The 22,616-nt window shown below is 45.5% G+C and overlaps 1 protein-coding gene and 1 long non-coding RNA gene across 4 annotated transcripts in view; one reads left to right on the top strand and one right to left on the bottom strand.

Moving 5' to 3' along the window:
* Positions 1–22,616, top strand: part of UST (uronyl 2-sulfotransferase) — a 277,664-nt gene that overhangs the window by 165,718 nt on the left and 89,330 nt on the right. For all 3 annotated transcript variants that reach the window (XM_079146881.1, XM_079146879.1, XM_079146880.1), the window contains exons 4-5: positions 1,074–1,153; positions 11,342–11,495. In XM_079146881.1, the coding sequence (XP_079003007.1) occupies positions 1,074–1,153; positions 11,342–11,495 (234 nt within the window). The remainder of the gene's footprint in view (positions 1–1,073; positions 1,154–11,341; positions 11,496–22,616) is intronic.
* Positions 1–22,616, bottom strand: part of LOC306665415 — a 461,853-nt gene that overhangs the window by 384,169 nt on the left and 55,068 nt on the right. The window lies entirely within an intron of this gene.

Here is a 22,616-nt window from a genome sequence, read left to right as displayed (position 1 = left end):
TCCTGGGAAAACAATCTATAAAACATGTACTAGTTGGAGTTAATTCATTGAACAAATATTTATCAAGCATGTACATGTGTCACCCCTATGTTAGGCAGGCAGGAACAAGATAAAGATAGTCCAGTGTTTTTGTCACATTTGAGACAAACCTGGAGGTCCAGACTCTTGTTTTATTGTCTTTGCTACTGTGCTTAACTTGTGAATGACCACTTTTGTTTCCAGTTTTTAACTTGAACTCGTTCATAAAATATGAAATACTGCACATCTGATGTTCATCCAAAGTGGCAATCTTTTTATGCTTTTTAGAAATTTCCCATGTCCATTTTGATGGGGCCAATTAGAAATTCTGGGGAAAGTGGAATTCAGGAAGTCACGGAGTCCTAAAAATGCTTGGAATTTCCAACAGATTTTACTGAACATTTTCTGTATTATGACATGTTCCAGAAGACCATAAAAGTTAGTTTATATGAATATAAACTGCTTTTTGCCTTGCTGATAACTGCAAATAAATAATTCAGATGACCACCCACCACTAGCCAAGACATTTGGGGGTTCCTGTGTTTCCTTATATTTTATTTTCCTTATGAATTTTTATAATCAAAGAGAAATAATGAGTGAGTGCCTATTTGTGCCTATTTTCACTCCCACTTTCAAATTTTGCAGTATGAGTTTCAAATAGTTCAATAACTCTCCATAATATCATTAGAAATATAAGATCATGTTTAGCCTCTTTCCTTGGTGTGACTTTAGCAGTAGGGATTAAAGGCATTCTTGGACTTGCCTTTCAGTGTCGCCACATGTTCGTTTCTCCCTTTGAAATTACTTAATCTGTCACATTGCTTTCATGGTAGCAATCAACTAAATTAAGGACAGGACCCTAAATTTGGAGAGCGCTATTTTATTCACTAAGGAGCCTTATGCAAAAGTTCATAAATGTTGCATAAAGCCCAGCTGGTTGGCCCTGATCCAAAAGAAATAAGTGGGGATAAAAGGAGTTGGATAGATAACCTTTAGCTTAATATGGCTCAGTAAATCGGATCCTACATATGCTAATTTTGTACTTTTTTTAATAGATGGAACTGATTAAAAATATAAGTACTGCCGAACAACCCTATTTATTCACCCGACACGTTCATTTCCTCAACTTCTCAAGGTAAGGCACTTTCCAGTTTAATGGTTCTCTCATTTCTTTTTTTAATCCTTAGGCTCCTTCTAATGAACAGTTACTTAAGACATCTACCTGTATTTGCAAGGTAGTACAATTGCCCTTGAAACGACATTTGTAATCCATTTTTTTTTTTTTTTTGGCCACAGAGGAGTCACAATTTGAAATATTTGGACAAAAACTTTATTTTGTTCCTAGAATGCCATCTAAAATATTTTTTAATTGTTTTTTCAATGAGAAGACATTTGACCTGACAGTTCTTTAAAAAAAAAAAAAAATCAGGTTTTGTATTACAACCAAGAAGAAGGCAAGAAATGGGTATTTTAACATAAATGTTGTATTGCACGTCTTTGTTCGGTCTGAACCTGTGCAGTGCTGTGGGAATAGTGCAGCAGTAGAGTACTTTGGACTTCACTGGCTCCAGAGTGCTCATAGCAGCCTTTCAGTCTAGATTTTGAGTTTTCTGTTTGGTTCTTCTGGCCCTTGCATGCTTGACATTGGTGGTGTATTTTAGAATTCTGTTTTTTCTTCATTGACTGTGTCCTTCTGATAATAGTACAGATCATCACATTCAGGCTTTTTGACCTTATCGTGGTTAAATTGCTAACTTCAAGTTCTGCGCATTCTTCTCTCTAGTGGTCTGCTGGTGTACTGCCACTGTCCCTTGCTTATGAGCAGGTGGCCCTTAGATTCCTGCTTTCTCTGCTGGCCCTGGCCTGTGTTCACAGTTGGTGTTGGTTGGCTATCAGATCCCTGGATTCAGGGACAGATCTGCTGGCCAGCCCAGGACCTCTGGACCTTACTGGGTAACCTCTGATGGCACATCTCTCATTTTAATGTGGGTAACCGTATTCACAGGGGCACAGAGAGCCCTGGTGCACGCTGCTCTGGCCCAGTAGATGGTACCTGCTAGTTGGTTTTCACCTAAGGGCTTCTGTGAGTCCAACACCTCAGGAGGCTGGCTGTGGGGGAACCAGGGCTTTGCCCTGAACATTCCAGATGCTTTTCAACCCACAGAGCTGGGAGTAGGTTTTAGCCTTCAAAGAACTTCCTGCTGTGCAGCAGGCCCTGTGCCAATTAAGTGTAAAGAGAATGAGAAGCACGCTATTAAGCAGAACACGGCAGAGCAGAGGAGTTGCTGCCTCATCTTTAAAAGTGAGCTTCCCAGAACTAAAGTTTCCTGGGCCTACCTGTGGCGGTCCTCTCTGCCACATCCCACATGGAGGAGAAAAGGGTTAACTGCCAGAGGAGGATTTTGGCAGTTTTTCTATCTGTTACCCAAAAACCTTATCTACTCATGAACACACAAGAGCCAATACTTTTCTAATATGAGGGGAGGTGGGACGGGTCCGGCCATACCAGCTCTGACCTCTTACAACAACAACTCGCCCAACTCTCCTTTATAACATACAGGTAAAGGAGGCCAGGAGTGGGAGGAGCTTCTTCTGGGATGAACAGGATAGGGTGGAGTTAGGGAAGCCATCCTCTTGGGGGAAAATTCCAGAAGGAGACAGGGAACCACTCCTTTGCAGCACCACATGCTTCCCAGCAGTTCTAGAAGCGAGGTCTCTGCATCCCGTGGCTCAGTCGAGCCTGATTCTGCTAAATAAGGACGGCTCCCCAAACCCACCTGATTACTTGAGTTCCCTGGGATGGTGTGTAAGGCACCTGCAGATTATCCACTGTGACCCTATGGCCAGGAGCTGGGCAGCCTGGAGTGTGTTTTTCAACCACATGCATGAAGTGACTTGTTACTGGGTTGGCCATTATATGCACCTGCCTTTTCCTTCCAGAAGGCCAAGAACACTTATTAGGCACAATGAGAGAACAAGGACTCGTTAGCCCTTTCAGGCCTTGCTTTTATGACTTATAAGGAGAAGAGCATGCTTCTCTGCTTCTTGCTATTCTGGTGAGCTTCCTTCTGTATTACCTCTGACACCTTCGAACTTCATGCATTAACTCTTTTTGCTTTGAGGTCAAATCTTACAACCAAACAAATTGCAATAAAACATATTTTAATAATTTTCTCAGCACAGTGTGGATCTCTAATGAGAAGCCAAAGCCGATATCTTAATTAGATCAGCAGAGCACAGCCTGGTGGTCGTATTTTATCAAGGCCTCTACCATCACATTTACCTAGAAGAGTATAATCTTGGGTGCTTTAATTCTGAAAGAAAAATAAAGCTTTGATAAATACCTTTTTTTTGGGGGGGGGGGGGGTGCTGGGGATTTGAACCCAGGGCCTTGCGCTTGCAAGGCAAGCACTCTACCAATTGAGCTATATCCCCAGCTCCCTGATAAATGCCTTTTATAAGACCACATCTGCAGAAAACAGTGTAGACCTGCTGACAGGATCTCTGGGTGTCAGAGCCTGCCTGCTCACTGCCCTTGATTTGGTCAAGTCATTCAACCTCTTAGTGGGGAAATGGGGGAATCCATTTTTCCATCTTTATAAAAGGGACAATTCCTGCCCACCCTGTCTTGTAGGGATACCCTAAGCATCTGAAGATAAGCCCTTGAAGAGGAGGATATTGTATAAATTCAAAGTGGCACTTAAGAAGGCATCGCTGTGGAAGTCTCTGACTGAGCCCCACTTCCGCTGCAGATTGGTGGGCCCATAGTGCATCCACAACAGGAGCAACCGTGAGGGCAGGGCAGGCTCCGTGTCCTCCTTCTCCTCCATTTTGCTCAGTTCAAGGCACATTGTTGGTGGACCCTCCATCTGTCCTCCACGCTACACTAGAAGTGGGGCTTCTGCCAGCAACACTAGAGGTTTCCTTTGCTTTTGGAAATCCTTCTGTTCTTCTTCCACTGAGGAAAAAGTGTGGAACAGTGTGATGGACATAGTAAGAGAGGTCACAGTGGCTCTCCTAGGGCAGGTGGGAGGCAGCAGGCTCTGTCCCTGGAAGAGGGCCTGGGAAAGGAGCTTCCACTGGGGAGTGCAGATGGGTCCGCTCTGGACGAGTTAAGGGGAATGGTGTCCTCAGTACAGGGATGGGCATGAGGGGAAGCTAGACATGGGGAGGAGGAGCCAAAGGGAGCAGAAGTGCAGCCAGGAGCGGGGACACAACTGAACTAGAATGGCAGGCAGGGTCTGAAACTGAACGTGGCCGGGCTGGCCTGATGATGCCTTTGTGGGACCCACCTCCACCTCCCTCCTATGCACCCCACAGCCCTGGGCTGGGGCCCTGAGCTCAAGACTTCCATGAAAGTGGGTGGGATGATGAGGGCAGTTTGACCATGGGACAAGCTGATCGCTCATGGAAACTGAGTTCTCTTTTACTGAGTTATTGAAGGAAAGTTTCTTCCGTATACATGGCAAACTGTGGCCATACAAAGAGCCCCAAAATATACAGTTGATGGAAAAAAACAACCAAGTTGGGTTGGTTGTTTAACATACTTTAAAGAAATAAGTTAAAGAGGCCTTTAACATATTTTAAAACATGAATTCTGAGGCCTAGAAATAATGAAGCTGCTCCTCAGAAACCTGCTTACGTATGCTGTAGACTGCTGGTTTCAGGATGTGAGGATGCTGGGAGAAGAAGAGAGACTGCAGCCTCAAGTTCTGTGAAAATTCCTATCTTCTGCGCCTGGGCTGCCATGCGGCAGGCTGTGGAGCAGGCTGTAAGAGCAGGGTCGCCTTCCTCCCCAAACCTGCTTCCACACATACCTGTTCTGCACTTTGGAAGGATATGGCACTATTCCACAACTGATTGCCCCATTTCTTTTTCTCCTTCAGGTATGACATTCTTACTTGAAACACTGACACTCAGGGTGATATAAAATGCCATCCCGTGAGCTCTTGGTGACTCAACAGCTGATTTATTTCATTCACTCATCCGGGCTCCTTGCTCTCTTCCCTCTTTTTCCTCTCTGTTAGAAGAAACCGTTCAGCCATAGGCAGTTTTACTAATCCATGAGAAACAGTCGTATTAGACCAATCAGGTGTTTTCGTAGTTGCCTCCGACAAGGACTCCTGCCAAAGGACATAGCAAGGCCAGCTCATCAGAGATTCTGGGTTTGGATTTGTGGGGTTTCCACCCAGCTGTTCTTTCACACGGTTTTTGATCTCTCTGGAAATTTGGGCCAGATGAATATTTTTCCTCTGGGCGACCAGGAGAATTGAGTCCAAACCACCTTTGCCTAGAAGATACTAGAAGAGGTTGGGATGGTTAACAACACATGTGTTGTGATTTCATGTGTCTTTTTCTGGTTGTTGAAGTGACTCCAGGATACAGATTTTGAAAAACTTCAACTTTCCATCAGCAGCAATATCCTGGTGTGTGTGACTTAAGTTCGCGTTCTGAAAAGACTCACGGCAAACACAGTACAGCTTGTCTCTCCCAAATTGTTATTTGTTTTCTAAGCTTTATTGGAGGGATGGGCTCTCAGGTAATTCTTTTTCCAGTTCAGAATCCCTCTTACCCCTCAACTGGGTTCTTTCAGAAAAAATGTCATGAAAGTCTCAACTCAGAGCCTGGTGCTATCAAAATAATCCAAGTGGCTTTAAGAGCCACCAGTATGGGAAACACCACGACCCTTAACTTTTTTCTGTCTCGGTCTTTCTTTCTCACCTATGATCTCATTCCCTTCCTTTGCTTCCATCCTTATTTTAGCCCCAATGCTGGTGCTAACATATAAAACCAAAACATTTTTTAAAGTTAGTCAATCGTCAGGAAGCAAGTGGGGTATGAGGGGCAAGAGGAGTCCTATCCACACTTTGTCTGCTCCCTTCACGTGAGGTCTTCATTACATCTGCTCAGTCACAAAGCCTGCCTTCTCAGGGTGTTACTGAACAAAGCAAATGAGATCCTACATTTCCATAACTCAAGTTTGGTTTCCACATCTTATGTCTAAATGTTGACTGTAATTTTTATTCTTGTGAGCAATCTGGTCTCTTTTGACTTGAGGCCTTTCAACTCTTTTGTAGTAATAGTGACAGAAGCCTCAAACCTTGAAAAAATGAAAACCCAAGTAAAAATGGCTATTCATGGTTCTTTTATCTGTCCTCACCTACGTAGACGGAGCCCAGGAGTCCAGTGTCAAGATGAGAGTGTTTCCTCAGTTTACCCTATTTAAACAGCTGAACTCTCCTTTCTCAGCTCTGCTTCTCATTGTACAGTGAGCAGAGAGATCTCTGCAGCCACATGAGCCCAGCAGCATTGGAGGCCCATCCAGGACAAGAATCACATTGATGTTCCCTCGGCTTAGCTTATTTCTTTTATTTTATTTTTTCTGTTTATTGTCAGCTGATTATTTCTTGCCTTGTCACCTCATCTTCCTCCTTAAGTAGGAACCCTAACTCCAGTGGCCCAACCACACCCCTTCACCCCCATTTGCCTCAGGTTTTCATAGAAAATACTTCCCCCCTCCTCCCCTTAGGATGCTCCAGAGGCCAGAGTGCATCTGTCTCCTCTGCCCTTGTCTGGGAATGGGAGATCCTATCCTGAGCACTCAGTACTCAGAGTCAGGGGATGGGGGCTGGCCTCCCACCATGCCTAGACCCAGCTGGTGGTGACTGGTGTTTTAGTCAGCTTTTTCATTGCTGCCACTAAAAGACCTGACCAGAACAACTGTAGAGGAGAAGAGTTTGATGGTTCATGGTTTCAGAGGTCTCAGTCCATAGACTGAGCCAGCTCCATTCCTCAGGGCTGGAAATGAGGCAGACCATCATGGCGGAAGAGTGGCAAAGGGAAGCAGCTCACATGATAAACAGGAAGCAGAGAGAGACTCCACTCACCAGATACCAAATGTACCCCCAAAGTCACTCCCCAATGACCTGCCTCCTCCAGCCACACCCTGCCCGCCCGCCTTCACTTACCACTCAGCGAATCCCATCACTGATTGCGTTGAGGCCCTCATAACCCAATCTTTTCTCCTCTGAACCTTCTTGCATTGCCTCACACATGAGCTTTTGGGGGACACCTCACATTCAAATCATATAACAATTGGCTTCCAGCAAAGGGCCATTAACTGACCATGTCTACCCTTCTCCCTTGGGCAGCCCTCACCCAGTCCCTAATCTTGTCCTTCTCCATGATGGCCTCTCTCCCCCTTCAAAGTGTCTTCCTCCCTCACTGACAGGGACCAACGCCGTGGGCCTCTGGCTTGCTGTGCTTTTCGTCATGAACCACAGGTAGCAGCGCAAGGATGGTGTCTGCTTCTAGGCCAGGGGCTAAGACAGGTGTTCTTTGAGTAGAATGGCCATTCCCAGGCCCGGGAAAGGGAGGGAGGGAGGGGTTTATCAATGGGTACAGAGTTTGAGTTTGGGGGGATGAAAAGCTCCGGAGGAGGCTGGGGGTTTGGTGGCACAACAGCATGAACGTACTTAACGCCACTGAATTACGCACATGAACTTGGTGAAGATGGTGAATTTTGTGTTATGTATATTTTATCACAATTTTAAAAAAGAAGATGTGCTTTCAGCACCTGTTGCTAGAAATGGAAAATTATACTGTAGAAGGAGGACAAAGCAGTCCTAATTTTTAATTTTTTAGAATAATCCTGGTTTGAAGTCTTGGTTTAATATATGCATTATTTATTATTACAGGAAGAACACATTTAGTATTTTGGTGAAAGCACACCTAAAATTCTTACCCAGGTGCTTTGTGAAAGAGGTGACTAATGTTGCTGCCAGGTAGATTGAGACGTTAAAAAAAACAGAAGGCAACATTTAGAAATGCCCCCCTGCTATGAGAACCATGTGGTTATTATTCCTAGCAGGTTATATCCTGCTTTGGATCTTCATCGTCCCATCAAAAATAGAAAGAAAAAAAAAAAAGAAAAAGAATATAATCCATTTGCAGAGGTCAGAAGGGGACCCACAGAGTGATTAGAGTTGATGAATATGACCTGGAACAAATGTCAAAGAAATTGTTGATACCTGCTGTTTTAGGATGACTTGAGAGAGCTTCAGATACACAGTGTAATTGTGGGGACCAAGGGACAACAGTGTGTTGCTAAGTGAAAAGTGAAACATTGTCTGATTCTTCTATTCTCTAGTATAGAGCATCTTGGAGCCTGTGATCAGCTCTTGTCTTCATGGAGTCCTAGAGCACAATTAAGAACAAGTTAGATCTATAGATTACAAAATGAAGGGAAATAAGTTTTATGACAAAAACCAAATGAATTTTTAAAATATATAAGCAAAAAACTAGAAGAATTAAAATTCAAGCCCCAAAGAAGCTTATCCTTTGTGTCAGATGATTCAGACAAAAGTTAAGTGTGCCTGAAAGGAAGATTAGGAGTGTCAGCTAGGTAGGACAAGGACTCTACAGTCCTCAGGTTGATCAATAGGATGGACTTCACAGGAGGCTGTGGAGTCTTCTCCCAAGGGTTTTAAACATAAGGCAGGGTGTCGTGCTGCTGGGATGCTGGGGTCAAAGCTTTCTCTCCTGTATAGTGGAGTCTCAAGTGAGCAGAAAGTCATGAGGCTCAGAGATTTTATAACTAACTGTGGGCAGGAATTCTGACCATAGTTAAGAGAATATTGAGAGAAGAAATCAATCCTGAAAGAGGATGGAATGTGTTTCCTCCTCAGGCACTAGGATATCTGGTGTACTCTGGCGATGTCATGGTGGTATTTTGGCCTTACATCGTTGACCTACCACTTGGATTTTTCCAGTTTTGGAGGAGCTTGTATATACCAAAAGGACCAGGGTTGACAGCTGGAAACCATCATTATTGTTGTTTTCTGGAAAGGGAGAGATATATTTTAGACACATCTCTTCCATAGTTAGAAATGTATGTCTAGACAGAGACTACTTTATTATAGTTGAAAGTGAATTTATAAGCTAATACTTTTGTTTTGGAAAACTGTTCTGGAAATATTTCATTGTGTTGCAGTGTATAAACAGGAGCAAATCATCTGTGCTCAGTAAGCTTGTCAGTCTCACACCCATGGCCTCATGGCAGTGGTCAGGCTGAGAACCATCTCCTACTGGGAAGCTGTGTGTTGATTGACATGATTAGGAAGTTTTGCTGATTAGCATTGGTAATTGTTCTTCTCACAAAGAGAAGTACCTCTGAGGTTTGTGAAATAAAGCATGATGCAATTTTCAAAGGGTCAAATTGGATTCATATTTGGTATGCAAGTTTCATCTTTGTAGTCCCTAACATTATTACTTTAAGTACTGTTTATCATAGATTTGAAACCCAGTTTAATTAAAAGAGGATGATAAATCCAGGATGTGCATGGCAGTTAGCTGGTGGTTGGCACAGCTAATCCCTTGGACTGCAGTTAGTTGTTCATCCAGTGGCCTGAATGTCATCTGGAAACTGACGAGATTCATAATGGCAAGGCTAGCCTTCTCCTGAGCAGTGTCTTTTCCTGCCTGGTAGAATTTGGGGAGTGCAGGATATCATGCACACATCCTGGTGCCTGAAAGTTCACTATTGGAGAGTTATTCCTTTGGATTCTTTTCTCCGAAGACCTTCTTCAAAAGTGCAAATAAAGCTTGGTGTGGTGGCACATGCCTATAATCTCAGTGACTTGGGAGGCTGAGGCAGGAGAATTGCAAGTTCGAAGCCAGCCTCAGCAATTTAGTGAGCCTCTTGGCAAATTAGTGACACCCTGTCTCAAAATTTAAAAAAAAATAAAAAAGGGCTGGTGATATGGTTCAGTGGTTAAGCACTCTTGGGTCCAATCCCCAGTACCAAATAAAAAAATAAAAGTACAAATAAACTGGGCGAAACATTATATGAATTAATGCACAGAAAATCATAATGGCTTATTGTGTCTTCTGATGACAGAGCCCCCAATACTGCAGCAACGTAAGAACTGGGAAACACGTTCCCCCTGGGCCCGCACTTCTCAACCAGCCACCCTTTGTTGAACACTGGGGGGGCCACCCACTGTGTTCTCAGTAACATAGTTTCTGGCTGCAGGAGGCTCACAGTCTGAGGAGAGAGACAGGCATGGCCAACACAGCACAGCAGGAGGCTCAGGGAGGGCCAGAGGAGGGAGGGACAGACGGCCCACTGGAGATCATTGCTGAAAACGTGGTGGTGATATCAACTGGAGATGTGGGATCTGGGGGCTCCCAGCCTTTTTTCTCTGAACTTTCTGTCCCTGACAGAATAGGAAGGCATTCTTATCAGAAGATCAGAAGATCACAGGGCCCCTAAGGAAGGCACCAGAGCATGAGCTTTGCCCAGGGCCAAGACTCCACAGGGTCACTGCTTCCAAGCAGTGAAAGAGAAAAGGGGAGTCCCTCAAGAAAATCCTGCAGCCCACTCACAAAGGCTTGCAAAGTCTTGCTCTCAGACTGACTCCTAGTATAGTTGTCTAATTTTTGTGGATGGACTGAACATGGAACACCTAGATATAAATCTCAGTTTTTAAAAATTTTATCAAAACCACTTTCATCACTGCAGGATAATTATATTGATTTTTGTTTCATTCTTGATATTCATCACATTAGTAATTTTCTCAGCTCTGTAATTTTCTGTCCATGGTTTAAGAGCACAGATTCTGGAGCCTGATCACCTGACTTCATCCACAAATTATTCACCCTTTCCCTGCCTCAGTTTCCCCAGGCATAAATGGGGGATGTTATGGTTTCTACTCTGTGGAGGTGTTGGGGGGCTTCATGGGTTGACAGGTAAAGCATTAGGAACAAGGTGGAGAGCAAGCGCTGGGTGAAGTCTGGCTGTTGTTAATCCCCACACTACAGAGCTCCTTGCCAGGGATGGTTTGGATTACAGGGTAGAAGTACCCTCTTACCCACCAAAGCAGCCAGCATTGACCAGTCCATTGAAATATTTGCTGAGGGGCACCTACATGCTAGTAGGTCCTGTGCCAGCCACTGGGCATCCAAAGTCCAGTACAGCACTGCCCCTGTCCGTAGTGGCTGGGCCTGGAGAGAAGCCCAGATGATGTCGCCTGTACCTTGATGCTCGTTAGTAGCATGGCTTGTGTAGCGCTATACTATCAGACTGTCCTCCCAGCTTCTCGAAGGGCCTGGATCAGGTGTCATCATCTCTGCTTCCTGCATGATAACAACACGCCTGTCAGCAAACACGCCTGTTCAGTGATGTGCTCGTGGGCACCTTGGTTGACAGGGCAGTCACTAGATAGTAAGTTGACCAGAGGGCGAACCTTGTCCACGTGGGCCTTTCCTTCCTGTGGAAGCGATGGGTTGTAACGAGCTCCCTGTTTGTGCATGTGTGTGTTAGGTTTGGAGGAGACCAGCCTGTCTACATCAACATCATTAGAGACCCCGTCAGCCGGTTTTTATCTAACTATTTTTTTCGTCGCTTTGGAGACTGGAGAGGGGAACAGAACCACATGATCCGCACCCCCAGCATGAGGCAGGAGGAGCGCTACCTGGTAAGTCCTGTTGCGTGTTGGAGGTGGTCCTCCGCTGCCCCGAAGCAGCCTGTTCACGTGATCTCCTAATTTACTTTGCTCAGCTTGTCTTTAGTACTAAGTAATAGATAATTCCTCAGAATTTCTGACCAGCACTATCATGGTTAAGAGCAAACGTGTTCGAGGGTCTCTTAGAGGGTTGCAGGGTTTTTTTCCCTCATCCCTCATCCTGTTCAGTTGCCATGGCAACCCCATAAGGGGAGTTTTTCAATGAGGACCCCGAGATTCCAAAAGTGACATAGGGCTTGCCACAGTCACTCCTCCCATAAGCGGGACCATCGTGACAGTTGTCATTTCTGACTTCAAGGTTCTTTCCGCCACAGTACCATAGAACATCCCGACACAGCAGTAATTGTATTTTTGGACCTATTTTGGGATTCTCAGCTCCATAAGGGATGTTAGTCTTTACCCAGTAATTGTTACCAAGACAGAGGGCAGGGCTGTGTGTGCGTCTTCCAGCACTGGAATAAGAGGTACGTTTCTCATCTTGTGACTGTGTTGGCGAAAGTTCCCTGAATAGCTGAAAGACCCATGTTTGGAGACGGAAGTGCTGGTCTCTGTCTGGGATGAGCTCCTGGGTTCCTCCAGACATCCTAGACTTACAGGCACAGGCAGGACAAGAAGAAAGCACTGAGGAGTCAGTGCAAATGTCCCCCCTGCAGGAAGATACGTGGCACCTATCTCCTCTGCTGCCAGCTCCCCAGCATTAACATCAGCCGTGTAGCTGAAGACCCAGCACGTGGCCCAAACTGCCATGTCCTCATTGAATTCTTCAAAATGTAATATGCTTGGGCCTGGAAGCATCTCTGTGTATCACTTCGGTGTCATTGTGATGTTGAGATTTGTGACTAGAACTGAGATCAGAAAAGTGAAGCATCTCATCCAGAGCTGGAACCCTGGCAGTAGACCCATCCCAAAGCCTTTCACTTGCCATGCAGCACAGGTCAAATATCCCTAATCTGAAAATCCAGAATGCTCCAAAATCAAAGCTCTTTGAGCCCCAACATACCACACCTGACCTTATGTGACAGGTCTCAGTCAAAATGTAGATTCACTAAAAATATTTTATAAAAGGAACTTCACCCTGTTTACACAAGGTATGTATAAAACATAAATGAATTTCATAATATGCAAATATTCCCAAATTCAAAAAAAAGTCTGAAATCCAAAACATTTCTGGTCCCAGACTTCTTATATAAGGATATAAATCTGTATTTGTTCAACTATACGACTTCAATGAAATATTTTTGATGATATATTTTTAAATTGGCTTTTATCTGTTTTTGCTTTAGGTTTTAGTTTTTGTCTTATCTTGTTTTTTAGTTTTTGATGTTGAAAGCCTTAATCTTTGTCTTTAAACCACATGTCAGGAAGATGGCTATATGTATTTTTTCAATAACAAGTGTGTATTCAGAGCATAGAACCACTAACATAATGTCTTTTCAATATCTTTATTGTTTGTGTTGGATCTTGATTAACATACTTATATGTTCTTATGAAAACAGAGTACTTCCCATTTAACCAAAATAATATTTCAAAGTTCTGACTCAATCATGATACTGAGAAGTTAGAACCAAATGAGAGCAGAAAGCACTGAGAAGCCAGAGAGATAGAAATGAGTCATGATTCTGTTCTTCTAATAGCAATGCATGAGTAGAAGGGAATGCTCTAGGTTCTTGTATCTGTCTAGCTTTTTGCCATCCTGTAAATCATTCCATGTAATATAGTCTTCATACATTCACAAAATAAGCCATAATCATTAGAGAAATTACAAACTGAGAGAAAAAAATTCATGTCTTTAAAGAGCTCATAAGGTGTTGAAAGTTGTAGTGCATGGTCTTCTGTTACTGTGGAGCTGGCCACCACCTTGGGGATGTGACTTGAGCCATGCCAGGGAATTGCCCATCGAGACTTGCTCTTCTCCAAGTGTGAGTGCTGTGTTCTGGGAGTGTCATGTCAGATGATCCCATCAGACTTTATTTGGCAAGACCCCTGCAGGGAAGTACTAAGCTTCTCAAAATGATCAAACAGAAAGTTGGGGTTCTGGGATTGAGAAGAGAGACACTTGATTCCTTTATGATCTACCCTGGCCTGGCACCATTAGAAGGCTGTTTTCTTGGTTCAAAGGATAGTTTGTTTATGTGAAAGAGAACCTATTGCCGCCACCCGCCACCTCCTCCTCCTTTCTCCTCCTTCCTTCTTTCTTCCTCCTCCTCCTCCTTTTCCTCCTCACTTTCCCTCCTCCCTCCTCCTTCCTTCTTCTTCTTTTTTTAATAGCTAAAATTTTTATTCCCTCTTCTTGGTCCCATTAGACCCTTGATTTAAAATAACCCCTGCCATAGCCTGTCCTTGCCAAAACCTGTGTGTTCAGTTGTGTGAGTCAAAGGAAGGGACTGTTTGTGTCTCTGTGGGGCTTAGGCAGCTGTGGGAGTCACTGTCCCCTCATCGAAGCCTTTTCTGAGTTGAGGACTGAGAAGTGCCAACCTGGCTGTGCAGGTCACCCTCTCAGGGGCTGTGCACAATCTAGGACCCTCCCTGCATGCTGCACACATTCGAGGTGCTGGTGCTGGCCTGAGTGGGCCCCCCGATTTACCACACTAGTCCAGGTCTCCATCCTCTGAAGCCTCTTGCTTATCCAGTTGCCAAAACCTGGCAGTGTGTTCCTGGCTCTGAGCCTTGTAGAGCTGCTTAGCATACAGCTGAGCTGGCCTGAGCTTGCTGGGGGAGGGATGAATGGTTTTCCTGGTGGAAAGTAAAGGGATCTAGGCTAACAGGGGCCCCTGGAGATGAGGAGGACACGGGCTCTTCACAGGTGCAGGAAGAAGCCTCAGGGGACACAGGTCAGGGCCCCGAAGTGGTAGAAGCCAGTCCTCCCCACTCCCCATCGGACCCTACATTTCATTTCCTGCATGGTCAAGGGAAAAAGAGGACACTGCTGAGCCCCACGCTTCATGAGCGCACTCATTTTATACAACATCATCTGCACCACTTTACAAAGACACTGCTGTTAAAACAATTTGTTTTCAAACACTCAAGCATCTTATAACTGTTCTCTGTATTATCTGCAGACAACTAGGTTTTCCCAAGCTTTCTATTTTCTTTCCAAACCATTTCTTGTTGCATTTATCAGAAAATAATTTTTAAGTAAATTAGTATGAATGTAGACACAGTTGACTGGCAGCACCATACCAAGGAAAGGCTGTGATCATGGGCTCATTTGTCTGGAGCCAGAGTCTCAGCCCTTGGGTATCAGGGGGCTACCCAGGCACCCTTGGACATGACCCAGCATGCTAGCCTCTTCCCTGGCTGGAGTACAGGCTGCTGCACTCCCGGGGCAGGGGAATACCTGGCACCCAGAACAGCTTAATGAGGGAATGAAGGACTTTGAAGGAGAACCTACTGTTGGATTTGTGGGGAAGGCTTAGCCTTCCAGTCCTGCTGAACCACTTCCTGTTCAGTCTCTGAACTTCCATGAATACAAACCTCTCCGATTGTCCTTTACGCTCTGCCACTTGAACATGTGGGACTCATGCTTGCTATTTGCCTAAAACCTGGCCTTAAAACTTTCAGGGTGAAATATTTTGCACAGATACCACTTTGCACTTTCAAACTCCAAAAAATGTCAAGTTGGGCTGCTCCCCAGCCATCACTGCCACCTCACCAGGCGATCCTCCACTTGAAGAGCAGGGAAAGATGGGAGAACATTTTCCCAGAGAGAAAACCGCCTCTGTGATGCTATTCATTCGACTTGGCTGTAACGCATGGAAAGTAATGCATGTTTCAAAGAGAAGATGCGTAATTTACAGCTTCTTAATTCATAAAGAATTCAGTGAATCATGTTGGCCCGGTTGGATTCTGGAGAAGCCTGAAAATTGGCCAGAGTCAGCAAAGGTTTTCAGAAAGCTATGCATTTTAATCTGCTTGAAAGTTTTGGACTCTGGACGTCCTTTAGCTCTGGAAATATACATGCAAAACACTGATGTGTGGAAATTTCCACTCCGTCCTGACCAGATGAGGCAGTTCTCTGAATGAAACCTCAGGCTTTGCCTCCATTCCTAAAGTGTCACTTTTCTTAAAGAAAAAAAAAAGGGGGGGCGGATTTGGATTTTCTGCTTTTTAAGTGTTTCAGCAAATTTGTTTTTAGTCTTCAGAGGTAAGAAAGCAAAGTGCTTGATCTCCAACTGGTTTGAATTTGGTTTTGAACCAGACTGGGATAGGGGCCTAAAACTCAGTGTTCTCACATTGTGTCAGCTGTCCTAGCCCCATGACCTGGCCAGGGATTTAGCCCCATGGGTCTGACTTGTGTCACCCACACTATGGGACCACGTTCCTTTCCTCCTGTGTCACAGGATTGTTGGGGAATCACTTGTACACTGAAGGGCTTTGGAAGCTAAATTTTAGTATTGAAGCATTCATCCACCTGGCTCTGTCAATGACTCCCTATGACCTAAAAATGGTCCCTTTGCTCTTTGGTGGCAGCTCAGGAGGTGGCAGGCAGCATTCTATTCAAAGGGACCATTTTTTTCTATAGGGGTGGAGCTTCTCTGCTCAGGGAGCCTACAGGGGCTGCTGTTTTCACAGGCTCAGGACACCCAGGGCCATGCCCTGAGCCATCGTCAGGTCTATGGGTCTCAAATGACCTCTCAAGACCCCTTCCCCGGGAACAGGCTTCTAAGGAAACTGCTTCTCTCTGTGTTCCCAACAGCTGGAGATGCGTTTTGATCCTGGCCTGCTGGCAGACATTTGTCCCATGTTTATTTACTTGGAGGTCGCATAGGCACGGGGTTGTGGAGTCATCTAACCCACGCATCCTCCCCAAGTGCGGGGCGGGGGAGTCCACTGGAACCTGATGCTGTACCATGAGGGTAGGAGCATCCAGAGGCACCGGGGACAAAGGAGCCCCTGCTTCAGAGACAGTTTCTGAAATCTGTTTGTCAAAGGTATTTTTAGAACCAAAGGCCATTTCTAGGGGGTTAGCATGATGAGCAGTATCCCTGGGGGCTCTGGGCAAACAGAGGAAGATGGGCAGAGGAGGGAGAGGAAGGAGGAAGGCGGGAACAGGGAAGGGATTCTGGAGTAGAGGGGACAAGGCGAGCTACGGGCCAAAAGCTTTGTGAGAGAAGAGAATGCCACCAGCCACCTGAGCTGCCACCAAAGAGCATCAGCTGTGTGTGGGGGGCAGGGGGTGTCACAGGCTAGCTTGCTTCCCCTCACATTAACACATCCATCCCTCATCATCCCCTGGGTAGCCTTAGCACCCAGAACCACCTCTCCTACAGGCCAGCAGGGTGGGCCCCAGAGGCCAAGGGGGTGAGACAGTCAAACCACAAATATGGAGAATCGGTATTCTTTAGTCACTCAGGGAACAGAGGCCAGGGACAGGAGAATGTGAGAGCCATCGTGAGGCTGTATACCATCATGCAACCGAAGGATACAACTGCCAGCCAAGACCACAAAACGCCCGGCAGAGCCAGGCCTCAGAGGGAGAGTGTCAGCCACTCAGAGCTCCTCATATGGTGGGAAATGGCAAGCTCAGAATTGGAGTCTATCCCAGCAGCCAGGTAATACGGGTGTCCAGGCTGCTGGGCTTCCTGGCCTCCTTCAGCTGCTCACCAACCAACCACTGCCTCCTGTTGCTCTAGCTCATATTCAAGCTCTTCAGAGTGACTCTGATTTGTCCAGTTGACTGCGTTGTCCAGCTCCTCACAGGACGTGCTTGGCCACTGTGCCACTGAGCCACGTCTCCTGCCTGCTGTGGTCAGGGCAGTGGGTAGGACAGGATGCAGCCAACTGAATGTAAAGTGCTGCATCTGTTCCCCTTGCTGCTCTGCCAGCTGAACACACACCCAGGGCATCGACCAGCAGAGATTTATTATCCTACAGTCTGTAGGTCAGGAATCCAACATGGGCTTCACTGGGCTAAAGTCTCGGTCTTGGCAGGGCCAGCTCCTTTCTGGAGGGTCCCAGGCAGGGTCCATCTCCTTGCTTGCTCAGGGGGTTGACAGTACCCGTTTCCTGTGGCTGTAGGACTGAGATCCCATTTTCTTGCTGCCTGCCCTCAGCTGAAGGCCCTTCCTGTTTCTTAGAGGCCACTGATGCATCTTAGTCTGTGGCCACCTTCCTGTGTCTTCACAGCCACCATCAGCAGGTCAGGTCCCTGTCACACTTCAAATCTCTCTGTCTTCTTCCATTTCACTTCTCTAACCCAGAAGGGAAGCATCCTCCACTTTTAGAGGCTTATCATTATATTGGCTCACCCAGAATATCCAGGATAACCTCCACATCTTAAGGACTGTGACCTCAGTCACATCTACAGAGTCCCTTTTGCCATTTAAAGTAACATATGCACAATTTCCAGGCAGTAGGGCGCGGATGTCTTGAGGATCAGTTATTTCACCTAATGTGGCATCAACAAGGACTGCTTCCTTAGCTGGGGACTGAGGGGACTGTGAAAAGGCTGTGAGCATGACAGGCTTCCAGAATGTGGCCCGTCCCACCCACAGGAGGGCAGTCTGCATTGGCCCTCCACTGTGCCAGACTGCCATGCAGTGGCCCCAAACTTTGGCTTTCCTGTCCCTGCAAAACCAAGTGGCAAGTCATGAATAATGTCATACATCCTTCAATGACTATTCATCCGTCCACCCATCCATCCATCCACCCAGACGGCCAGCCAGCACTCATTTGTTCAGTACTGACTTAGTACTGTCCATGTGGTAGGCACTGTAGTAGCAACTGCAGATAAAACGTTGAGCAAACGTAGACACAGTGTCTGTCCTCCTGGAGCTCATGGTCCTACCAAGGAGACAGGCCCGAAATCCTAAACCATATAAATACACAAAGTAGCAACTGCGTCACATCCTGCCATGCAGATGAACACCTTCCAGGCATGGAATGGGGGCACTTGGCAAGTCTCAGGGTGATAGAAGCAATGACTGAACTTAAGGGAAAGAGAAAAGAGCATCCAGACATGGGGAAGAGCACACGCAAAGGTTCTGTGGCAGGAGGGAGCACAGTGACTGTGGGGGAGACCAGGGGGCTGGAGCGGGAGAAACCGAAGGAAGGGAAGAGCTTAGTTCAGTGACGTGGGTAGGTAGGGGTCAGCCCCCAGAGAGCCTCCCAGGCCCCGTCCAAGAACCCTGGGAAGGAACTAAAGCAAAGGAAGCATGTTCACATGAGATCCTGAAGCTTGCATTTTGGGGGAGAAAAATCACTTTGGCTACAAGATACGAAGTGGAGAAGGGCTCCAAGTACATGTGGACAGACCTGTCAATCAGAGGTGAGAGTGACCACAGAGCAAGTATTCGCAGACCACCAACCACGTCCAGGGAGCAGCTTCAGGTGGGGCAGGGTGGCCTTGGAGAGCATCTACACAGAAATGTCCTTCTCAGCACTGTCCTTGCAGTCGCTCTGCCTGGTTAGCAACAGAACCCAGACTTGAAAAGCTCAAGTCCAGCAAGGAGAGAGGCGACAGCTCCCAGCTGCAACAGGAGTTGTCATTGGCTGGCACATGTTCAGTTAGCAAGGAGCCATGCAGACGCTTAGCAACCTGACAAGTGAGGTGAGAGTGTAGGGATATCAGTGGAGAGTCTGTAGAGACAGGTGCAGGCATGTCAGGGGTAAGGCTCGGGGGACCTGAGGAGGGGACTGCCCCAGCTGAAGTGACACTCCAGAAAATGTGCAAAAGCCTGAGAACTGTAGGCTGCATTGGGTGACCTGCCCACTTGGCTGGAGCAGGGTTTTAGGGAGTGAGGAGCTCAGGGTTGGAGAAGTATTTCTCCAGATGTCCCTGCAGGGAGAAAGTGGCTCTGCCGTTTCTCTGACCTGCTTTCTCCATAGAAGGTCCCATCAGGACCATCAACCACAAGGGCTGCCAGAGCACACCAGGTGCATCCCGCTGGCCACCTGTCAGCTGAGCTCATCTGCTCGGGGGCCCTGCCCCTCACTGTGAGTCAGCAGAACCTGCTGCAGCTGTGCCTGGCCGCTGGGGATCAGTGCTGCACCCCTGCTGAGCCAGGTGGCTCCATTTACTAAGGTGGTGGCAGCAGACTTGGCAGCTAAGGAGTCACCTGGGGGGCCTTACCCACCAAGATACCTCAGTCGCTCTTGGGCAGGTTCTGGTCTAATTGGTCTAGGGTGCAACCTGGCTTTGATATTAAAAAATCAGAAGTGCTGCCAAGGCGTACCTAAAGCTGGGAACCACTGGGAAATTAGCCACCCATCCATTCCTGGCTGGATGAGCTAGAACTGCTTTCACTGAAACACCCTCCAGTGTCTTAAAATCTTACCTTCTTATCCTCTGCCCATTTGGAAAACGCTGTATTTGCCTTCTCCTTAGAAAATGTTCTATTTGCTAGGCTTTTAATTGGAACCTGGGAATAAATGTCATTAAGGAGGTTTCATGATGTACTGTAGTACCGGCTGTATTTGTGAATACCCTGTTAGGCCTTCAGTCAGTCAAGCATTCTTTTAAAATCAAAGTGGGGACTATTTATTATTCTGCAAAGAGATTATTACACTGTGCTTTTAAGTTCTCACTTTTGGAAGCTACACGTTAGACAACAAAACAGGGAGTGAGCACTTTGATGAATAAAGTATTTTAGCCTGTGGACATCCTTTTATTTAGGCTGACAAGGCACTTGGAATCCATTGCCATGTCTTCAGGGAGACTTGTGACATTCTTTTCTTTAAATGCAGGACAGTTCACACAAAGATATATAAATGCTAACTAAAATGATGTGGGTGAACAGACCTGTACTTTAAATACAGAAATGTTCTTTAAATGCAGTCAGGGAACTTGCTGTTCGATGAAGCAATGGGGTGAAGTTCTACATAAACCGAAAAACTAATGACTCCATTTATTGGTGTTAAAATTTTGAAATCCATATGCTACACTTGTTTTACAGAAGTTGGCACACTGCTAGAGGTGTCCCCAGTTTGCTCTGCCATTTGGAATACTGTCTCCTCTGCCTAACTGTTTTACCTACACAGTATAAACTCCCCAAAGGCCGAATGACCTCCAAACGTGTTCTTAAAAATATTTTGCAAAGTCTGAAGACAGAAAAAGTAAGTATAAAACATCTAAGAGATTTATTGGAATCTCAGCTTGAATTCTAATTGCAAGTACTTATGAAAATGTCAATATTAACATGAAATAGCTGGCAGTTTTTCTAATAAATGTAAATTGAATTAGATAGTGTGTAATTGGAAAAATACTCGATTCGCTCAGGCTCTCTCAAAACAAGTCTCAGAATCTGTTAGTGCAGCAGCCTTGCCCTCTAATGGCTGGAAACTGAAGGACAAGACTAAATACTGTCGACTGCAAGGAGCATAGAAACTAAGAAGGGATGGCCGGCCATTTGTCACCACATATATCAAGGATCTCTGCAAAGGATGAGCACCATGTAGATGCTAGCATGAGTATATTATTATTGTTATTATTATTATCATTGTTATTATTGTTGGCGGTACTGGGGATCCAACTCAGGCCATTGTGCATGACAGGCAAGCTCTCTACCACTGAGCCACACCCCCTCCCCCACCCAGCATGGCCCGAGGAAGGATAGAGAGCTGAGGACATGCCCAGTGCCTTGGAGCTTTGGGGTGATCTTCAACAGAAACAGGTATTACAGAAGCCTCATCTCCTGAAATGTGATTGAAAAGTCAAACTTGCCTTTTATATTAAAATATCTAAATGCCAAAGAAAGTTCCAGAATAAGTTACCAGGTCCAGAGATTGTGATAGTCCTGTTTCATAATTAATGAGACTTGCAAATCACAATTTAACAAACTATTTTTTGTTCCCTTTTATGATTGACTGATGAGTGTCACAAATAGAATAGAAATGATACCAATAGATATGGTCTGGTAGGAATTTAATAGGAAGTTTGATTTTATCCCATCTGACATTTTTCATTTGTCTTTTAGGAAAGCAGCTGGGAATGAATGGTTCAGGTGGGGGTTCAGCTGGCTTTAGAATCAAACAAGCTGCTTTTTCTCTGACTCTAAACTCATGCACACATTCATGGTTGAATGAAAGAATTTTAGTCAAAGCCTATTCAGTCTCAAGACAAGCAGACCTTTTAAAAACCATCTGTGTAAGAAGCTCCAGTTGCCTGATAGATAAGACACTGGTCCCCTAAAACTCAGCTCTGTGGTGCATTCACAAAATTGAAACAGTATGGAATTGTATCAACATCCAGCTGAACATTTCTAGACTCAGCTCCTTAGGTGTGACTTCTGTGGTAAGGTGGCCTCCCCTTCAATACCCCATACTGTAAAACACCCCCAGCTCTTAAAATTAGCACACCTCTTGGATAGGTCTTGTAGAAGCGCCATAAGATGTATAAAAGAGTTACCAAGTTCAACAAGAAAAGTGGAGAACTTTGATGATGATAAATCTCAGAAAAATTTGGTGGCATTCCATAACTGAGCACTATTAATAAAGACCCTGTGAGAATAAAAAATAAAATGACCAGAACCAAGGCAATAAGATTAGTCTCCACTTTGATTATTATTAATCTCTTTTTCTCTGGGTAATCATTTCTCAGTGTGGATTTGCATTTTCTTCTACTTACTCATATAATGCTTCCTAATCCTTCAAATTATTTCACGTCTGCATAAGCCTTATGTTTTTAACTAAAGTACAACTGATGATAAGGTATGATCCCCCTCTAGTCCCAGAACCCATCTCCACTTCCTGTTGAACACCCAGGAGCAGACGCAGGTGCGTGTGCAATTCAATGTATTTTGAGCAACTCTTATGTGCCAGGCACTGTTATGAGAATAGCTGTGACAAGAGGTCATGGATTCCTTTGTCCTGCCCCCTGTACTCCATTATCAGCGAGGGACACCCTCATCTGTTCAGACACCCAAACAAGAGGTGGTTCAGGAGCTGGGAAGTCTAAGTATGGTGGGTCATTAATCAGTGCAGCATCTATTCAATTTCTGCTGAGGGTTTTGTGCTGCTTCAACTCAGGTGGAAAGTGGAAAGCTAGGTAGGCAAGCAGGAAAGGGAAAAGATGACCAAATTCCCTCCCCCCATGAGACTCCACTCTCAAAACTTTCATTAGGACCCGCCTCCCAG

Source organism: Sciurus vulgaris (assembly GCF_902686455.1).
Source record: "Sciurus vulgaris genome assembly, chromosome: 7".
Taxonomy (NCBI): Eukaryota; Metazoa; Chordata; class Mammalia; order Rodentia; family Sciuridae; genus Sciurus; species Sciurus vulgaris.
Note: the sequence above shows the minus strand (reverse complement) of the source record. Positions and strands in the feature narration are given on the sequence as shown.